This window comes from Quercus suber, unplaced genomic scaffold, assembly GCF_002906115.3.
Source record: "Quercus suber isolate HL8 unplaced genomic scaffold, Cork oak 2.0 scaffold_499, whole genome shotgun sequence".
In the NCBI taxonomy this organism is placed as follows: domain Eukaryota; kingdom Viridiplantae; phylum Streptophyta; class Magnoliopsida; order Fagales; family Fagaceae; genus Quercus; species Quercus suber.
In genome coordinates this window covers 493,807-501,741 of record NW_027069948.1, presented here as the reverse complement: position 1 = coordinate 501,741, position 7,935 = coordinate 493,807, and the positions used below count along the sequence as shown (strand labels likewise).

General features: G+C 32.3%; 1 protein-coding gene across 6 annotated transcripts; it reads left to right on the top strand.

The window, feature by feature from the left end:
* The first annotated feature begins 3,616 nt into the window (after window positions 1-3,616).
* LOC111995949 (uncharacterized) lies at window positions 3,617-7,921 on the top strand. Of its 6 annotated transcripts, none has more exons than XM_065763243.1 (4): window positions 3,617-3,812; window positions 4,171-4,289; window positions 4,559-4,631; window positions 7,585-7,921. In XM_065763243.1, the coding sequence occupies exons 1-3, from the start codon at window positions 3,667-3,669 to the stop codon at window positions 4,579-4,581; spliced, it is 288 nt and encodes a 95-aa protein (XP_065619315.1). In that variant the 5' UTR covers window positions 3,617-3,666; the 3' UTR covers window positions 4,582-4,631; window positions 7,585-7,921. The 6 variants fall into 6 exon arrangements, with proteins under 6 accessions (XP_065619315.1, XP_065619316.1, XP_065619313.1 ...); XM_065763244.1 differs by having other exon boundaries at window positions 4,559-4,635; XM_065763241.1 differs by having other exon boundaries at window positions 4,171-4,327.
* Window positions 7,922-7,935: the final 14 nt, after the last annotated feature.

Sequence of the window (7,935 nt, the reverse complement as noted above, 5' to 3'; positions counted from 1 at the left end):
GTTTGTTCAAGTGGCACTGTAGCTACAACCGTTTTTTTTTCTTTTGATGCTAGTCTTCCGTGTACTTTTTTTCCCTTTTAAAATATTTATAAGAACCCGCATATATATTGTTATACTGACCACAACAAATTTCACAATATTTCACAATTATTGAGGTGTCAATTTCTTATAAGTCAAATAAAAATAATAAATATAAAACTGTGACCAACTACAACTAAAAATAAATGTTTTGTGAAAATGTTATGACACTTGTTAGGTGAATATTAAAAACTACAGTACTTTTGTTTATTCAAGATGTACTATTCATCGCTTTTTTTTAAATTTTTTTTAGTCATCGATTTGTGCTCTTTTTTTCTATATTTAAAAAGAGCGAATAGGCTCATGAATAGTGTTATGAACAGTATTTTTGATTTAGTGACTTGCCTTTTCTCCTTTTTTTCCTTCAAGTTCACCAACTTGGTTTGAGCTTGTTTTTTCTTTTAAATGATCTTTATATGTTTACTTGTTTACTTTCTACTTGTAATATAAGCTTACATTATACACACACAAAAAGTAGCAAATATTATATACATTTGCCAAAAAAAAAATTATACAATTTTTGCAAATGTGTACAACATTTACCAATTTTTATGTGTTTACAATATAAATTTACAAAGTGCAATGTATATTTCNTAATTTGGCTAGCTAATAGTTCACAAGTAGGAAAACTTCTCTACACATACCATTTAAAAATGGCCACATGCCACTATTAGTCTAAATTTCACTTCTTGTCCTAATGTCTTGAATCAAGAGTAGATGGATGTGCTTCCCACTTCCAATCTTGCTAAGCACCAAAAAAAAAAAGTAGCTCTATATATATATATATATAACTATTAACATTAACTATTTCTAATTTACAAAGTGCAATGTATATTTCTATATATATATATATATATATATTATATATATATAAAAAGAGTAAATGGAAAAAGTTACATTAATTTCACTACAGTAGTTTTGGTTTGTTTAACTATCACTGTTTTGCTGGCCTTTTGTGTGTGTGTGTGCGTGTGTGTGTGTGTGTGCATAAAGTTGTAGTATATTTGCTATATTATTTTTGGTTTGTCCACAATAATTTTCACAACACTTTCATAACAAATCAAATATGATAAATTTTTATTGGTTCTAATTTAAACTTACCAATGAAACTACTTTTTTGCCCACCAATAACAACTTATAGTAATCTACTACTTATGATTTGTTGTGAAAATGTCATGAACAAAACATTTTTTTTTTTTGCATGAAAAATGTTAAGACATCTTGATGTCGTCACAATATTTTCAAAATTGCTAATCTGTCAATTCTTTACAAGTTAAAATAAAATATAACAAATTATAAAGATATTATGAAAATGTTGCGTCATTCTGTTGTGTTTTTAAAAAATTTTTGTTGTTTTAATCAACTTTGTTGAGCCAAAATTTACTATTCCACATACAATTTTCTTGGGTTGACTTTTTGTATATTTTTTTCTTTACACGCTATTTTAAGTAAAAATACATAGTTTTTGCACACAAAAACAAATAAATAAATAAATAAGAAATAAGGAAAAAAACATTTTTCATCCTTTATGTTTGGGGTAGTTTACAATTCTTCCTTTAACTTTAAAATCAAGCAATTTTTTCCTTAATATTTTGGAAAAGAGCAAATGTGTCATATTGTTATTCTCTCAGTTAAACCCTAATAAAACCTTATGTTAGGTTCTAAGGTCTTAGGAGTTTTTGTATTTAGAACTCTAATTTGTAATGTTGGCAAACCATGATCAAAACATTGTATTTAGTCTTGTTTAGAATTGCTCAAAGTTGGTTTAATATTGTAAAGTTGGAATCGAGTGGCTGCAGAAGTACTTGGGACTTTCGGCCTGGCTCGATCGATCGAAGAATAGACTCGATTGATCGAAAATCGCACAGGTTGAATATTCTGCAGATTTTCCAACTCAGCCCTACTTCATTAAACGTTTAGGGTTTTGTGTTTTTACCCTAGGTATATAAACTAAACCCTAGCCACGTTTTTGAGGGTGGTCCATATTGCTTTGCTGCTCATACATTGCTGTTTTGTGTGAATCTCGTGTGAGATCTTTGAGGAGATTTCCTTTACACAAAACTTAGGGTTTTCAAGGTAGAGATGATTTCAACATCTTGAAGATCATTATAGTTGCAACCATTGGAACTTAAAAAGAAAAGCAAGCAGGGAGCTTGTAGCTGATTGAAGAATTCAAGAAAGAAGTAGTGCTCCCCGCTCGACTTCCTAATGCTACCCACCAGTAAAACTTCTGACATGACCACGCGCAGGCTCCGAATCTACGGCTTGTAGTCCTTCTGTAAGAACTTCAANTGTGTTTGAGAAATGAATTAGAGTGCGGGGCTAAGGGTTTTTGAGGGTTTAAGGTTAAGGTAAGGAGATAGATAGTAGAATGAAAATGAATACTCTAGTATTATACTAGGAGTACTATACCATGTACTTATGGAGTAGTATACTATTTCATACTTAGTAGTATTTGTGATTGATATGGTGCTGTGGCGAAGTACGAGGATTTGTGTAGCTTCATTAGTTAGGTCCGTTTGATTCGCATCTGTGACAATTATGTTGTCTAGTACAAGTGTGAAACTAGGTTTTGGAACCACTGCATATACATTTAATTTTTGTTTCAATACTTGCTGATCAAGTTTTGAGTTTTTTTTCAGTTTGTAATCTGAAATCTAGATTATCTTGGTCTTTGAAGTACTATCTATCCCCTTGTCTGTACTCTTTTTTTTTTTCTTTACTTATCGTATTATATTTTGAATTTTTTTTTTTTTTGAGAAGAGAGTGATTGAACTTTAAGTCATGTAAACACATTTTCTCTTATCTTGTTGTATGGAATTATTCGCCTGTTGAACTATTAAATTAATTCATCGGATTAACTTAAAGATTATGTATTATACTACTTTTTTTTTAATATTTTATTTTGGCAGCACGTGCAAGGTGCGTACTTGCCGGGGAAAAAAATTAGTGATTAAGGTCAATTTTAGATTTTATTTGTATCATCAGATTAACTTAAATCATGTGAGTTCCAGTTTGCTTAATTGATAAAGGCTTTGATGGTTGTATAAGAGATCTGGAGTTCAATTATCGCCTACACCAAAAACCATAGGTTGAAAATCTCTCCAAAAAAAAAAAACTTAAATCATTTTATTTTTAAAGTATATAGAGATTTACATTAATCAAAAGAAACATTAATTTTAAGAATTTTGTTTATGTGTAAAAAATTAATCTCATTTCGTATAAGAATTTTGATCAACCACAAAAGTTAGGATAGCTATTTAACATATAAATATTATTTACTATAATAGTTTTTTATTGTACCTAATTCTAAGACAATATATCAACTCTCTAAAAACTTCTAAGAATGATAATGAATATCATCATCTTCAACATAAAACATAAGTTTTAGCTAAGAATTTTAAAAAAAAAGAAAAAAGATAACACAAAGGCTTGTTCATTCGACATTCTCTTCTAATTTTAAGAATTTTAAACTTTAGAAACTAACCAATACGTAGAATTTTTTAGATAACAAATGAAACACCTTATTCATCGTAAAAAAAAAAAAAAAAAAAAAGAAAGCACTGAGAGTGAAAGAGAGAGTCAGAAATGGCTTTGAGATCAGGATCGTCGCTGTCACGCTCGTTGATCTCTACTGCTAGGGCTTCAACGCGCCGCGCATCGCCGCCACTCCCCCGCCTCCGTCCTCCGCCTCTCGCCGCTCCCCGCCGTCTCTCCTTTGCTCCCCTCTCCAGGTCTCTCTAACCCTAACCCCATACAAAAAATATTTTGTTTTTTGTTTTTGTTTTTGTTTTTTTTTTTTGTAAGTGTTTTATCAAGCTAGAAACACTGAAAATAAGTTCCTAAATGTTTACTTAGTTTCAAACTAACTAGAGCATTGTTTAATTTTGATGCTCACACACATACTTAATGGAAATTTACTTTCTTGGGGGTCTCAAATGATAATGATCTGTCTTATAAAACGAGTTTCACAATGAATTAGCTATTGAAAAACATTATTGTAGCTAGCAAGTAAAGGGATCCAATGTTTTTTTTTTTTTTTTTTATTTACTGAGATTTACTGGTTTTTGTTTGTTTTGTGTTTTGGTATAGGAACTTGGGAGAATTGGGATGCACACAATCGCTGCTGCCGCTTGGGAACGTGATGGCCGCGACTCGCCTTACATCTCACATTGCTGTCAGCGTGCGAGCTTTTTGTGAGCTGTCTCATGGTACCTTCTGCCGTACTTGTCAGGATCGCTAGTAGTTTGTGAGTCTTGCTGTTTTTGGGATACATGACAATAATAAAATTTAAAAAACAACTTTTTCTACTTTTGTTGTTGTGTATCCACTAATGCCTTAGAAAACATTAAAATGTTTTGAGACTTAAAAAAATCTGGTTATGGTTGTTGTGTTTGGTTGATAGAGTGAGGGCTTGGTAGGAGTTTGTTAGTATTTTAAGTGTGGTTGATTAAAAAGACTTGGGATTGGGAATTGATAGGGTGGAATGGAAAAGACGGGTGATGCACGAGGACTTTCAATCATCCAAATGGCTGGGAGAATGATGCTGCATTGTAGGTTATCTTTTTAATCCTTTCTTTCTAAAACACAAATGTGGTGAAATTGCTGATTTTTTACTGGTAAATGGTTAATGTAGAACCCTAGAAATGATTAGATTAGCAAGTTATTGAGTCAAATAACTTGCAGAGAGAAACTTTTTTTTGTTTTTTTGGGGAGATTATAATATTGGTAAAATATTTTGGGTTAAATTTTACATTGCATCCTCTAAGTTTGTGGTCATTTTGGAACCTAAAGTTTCAATTTTTTCAAGTTTGTCCTCAAACTTTGCAAACGTTGTCAATTTGATCCAAGTCACTGACTCACTGTTAATACTTAACACTACAAAAATGATGTAGTTTAATTTTTCTTTCCCATTTTACCATTAACTCACTCTCTCTCTCTCCTCAAACCCTTTCTTTATCACCCATTTACCTTCTACCACTGACACAAAGCACTTGGCCAGCATGGGTGGACAGGGGATCAGTCTCACATCGAAGGTCCATATGAGGAAATAGCCTAGACATCCATATATCTCATCAGTCCAATTGCACAAACATTGACTATAATTTGTGTTTCTTTTATAATAGCCTGGCATCTTGTAAGAGTCCATGGTGTGTGGTACTAGGAAAGGGAGAGGTGACTGTAGCTTTACCGATTCATTTATGATAGCTTTGAGGTACAGCCGTACGGGAGTTTTTAAGCGTCTTTCTCTTGGATCTTCTTATCAGAGGTTTCCTCCACAATCACCTAAACATGCTGCAAAAGACCAGACATTAGACTAGAGTTCTCCTCAATGGTGTAGTCTTTGAAATTGGTTGGGTGTTTGGCTTATTTTTATGATTCTTTGCTGCATTCTTATCATATTCCTTAATTCTATTGTATAGATTGATTTTAGAAGGGTTTGGGAATGGGTTGATGGGGCTTTTCTGCATGATTCTTTTCTTAAAAAAAAAAAAAAACATTTAGTTTTGATCTTATTCATTCTAGTGGATTGAATTCTTTTGTTCACATATGAGGTCTTCAATTCCCATTTTTTCATTCCAATTCTTGGGAACAAGTTTGGTTAATTGATTGTATATAATGTAATTGGATTGTTGAAAGAGTTTAGGGAAGAGAAAGAGACAGAAAAATAAAGACAAAAAGAGTTAAAAGGTTAACATGGGAAAGAACTCAAAGAAGGCATAAAAATGCGTCATTGTGTTGTTAACAGCAAATTTTTAATAGTAGTGTATGAAAGGATCTCATTAACAATGTTTGCAAAGTTTGAGGATGTAATTGACAAAATTGAAACTTCAAGGACTTAAATGACAATTATACCAAACTTAAAACTTGTAATTTAAATTTTAACCAAGATTTTCTTGAGTAATTTACCTATCATTTTAACCCCCTCCTCCCCCCCAACCACACACACACACACATACACAAAAATCTACATGTGATTTTTTATATCTTGGGTTTTTGGGTCTTCTTTGCACGTTAAGTAAGTTGGAAATGCTAATTACCACTACTGTAGTCTCTTACTATTCATATGATTTTTTCTTTGGGGGATCTAGCTATTCATGTTTATTTATTTGTTACTTTTATCTGCTGTGTTATGTATGAAATATATTAAGAGTCATACTCAAAATCTCATGTTTTTATCATTTTCTTTGTTCTATGAATACTAGCTATGGTTCTTTTGCTAATAAAGTTGTCCATGTAGAATTACATCAGATTCTAAAAAGACCATATAAAACTTCCAGGGCAACTGATTAAAGTTTTCTTCCATTTGGGAGGAGAAACCATAACTCTATAGGGTCCTTTTGTTAGCATATTCCTGGATTCTTTGTGTGATGAAAATCATACATCATTCAACTTTCTTTCCTTCTCTTTTTAAGGTGGGAGAGGAAAAAAAAAGGGAAAGCTCTTCAACTAGCATTACACACTTTTTTCTCTGATTGTGTGGTGTTGGGAGAATATTTTCCATGTGACTAATTGAATATGCCTACGTTTGACAGAGTTTTGAACACCTTGAGTCCTAATTTGATCCTTTAGTTATTACTAAAAATATCATTTTTTAACTCGAATGTAGGATTTTCTATCATTTTATACTATGATCCATGCACTTATTGATTTTCTTTACTGAGTGTAATGTTTACTAATTTGATATCACAGAAAGGAAGCCAGTGAGCACTAGCTCAACTGGCTCCTCCTCCCCGTATAAGTTCTAGGTGGAGGGTGAGGTCACATGTACAAGACACATTGGGTGCATGTTTAACTTGCCAATTAAAAAAAACTCACAAAGAGGAACTTTTCCAAAAAAAAGAAAAAAGAAAAAGGATATCACATAGAGGAGAAACTGGATACCTATGGACGTTGTCCTTTATACATTGTTTAGGTTGTGGGAGGTTGCATTTCAATCACCAGACATTATGGGTATCTTAATTGTGTCTGTTCAACACAACCCCCCCCCCCCCCCCCCTCTTTTTTTCCTCCCTCTCTCATAAGATAAGTTGCCTAACTAATGTTTAAGTGTTACCAAGAGGATCATTTGGAATCTTCTGACATAAAATTCATGGAGATAGTAACTCTATCACAATCTCTGTTAGTAATGTGTACCTATGTTGATTATGGAAATAAGAAAGATGACACAACACCATCATTTAAGCTTTTGCAGCAATAGTTTTGGATGTGTATTGAGTCTTTCATGTCTTCACAAGTTTTGAAGAATTTTGATACTTTCTTTTGTGTAACTTATCTTTCTTTCAGTATATTTGCTTGAATATGTTCTTTTCTACATCTACTTGTCTTTCAATTTCATATTAAGCATGTTTTTGCTTGGAGGGGAGTATTTTGTGAAGGTTATTCTTGGGATTTGAGAACAAGTTATGTTTGGGTATCCTGGGATTGCTGTAATTTTGAAATCACTTGGTGTATATAGTCCTAAATTCTTAAATATATAATGTTCGTTTTGCTCTGTCTTTGCAGGTACTTGAAAGGGCAGTTGTATCAGCACATTTGTGTGCCAAAAAAGAAAAAGAAAAAGAAGAAAAGTTAATTTGGGGCAGTCGTAGAGAGTGGATATCCTGTAGGAGCTTATGCTTTCTAGTAGGATAGGAAATTAATAAGTTTGTCATCTAGGTTATGCCATTTCCAAGAAGAAACTTGGGAATTTCTCCATATCATGGTCATCAACTTGCATTAGTTTTGGCTAGTGAATCTTTTGTTCAATGATTTCTGGTAAAGTTGGTTTCTGAAGCACATCTATTAGCTTTTGCTGCTTTATTTCTTTTTAATAAAAAAATTGCATTGCTTTTTCATGATATGATAATTAGTGCT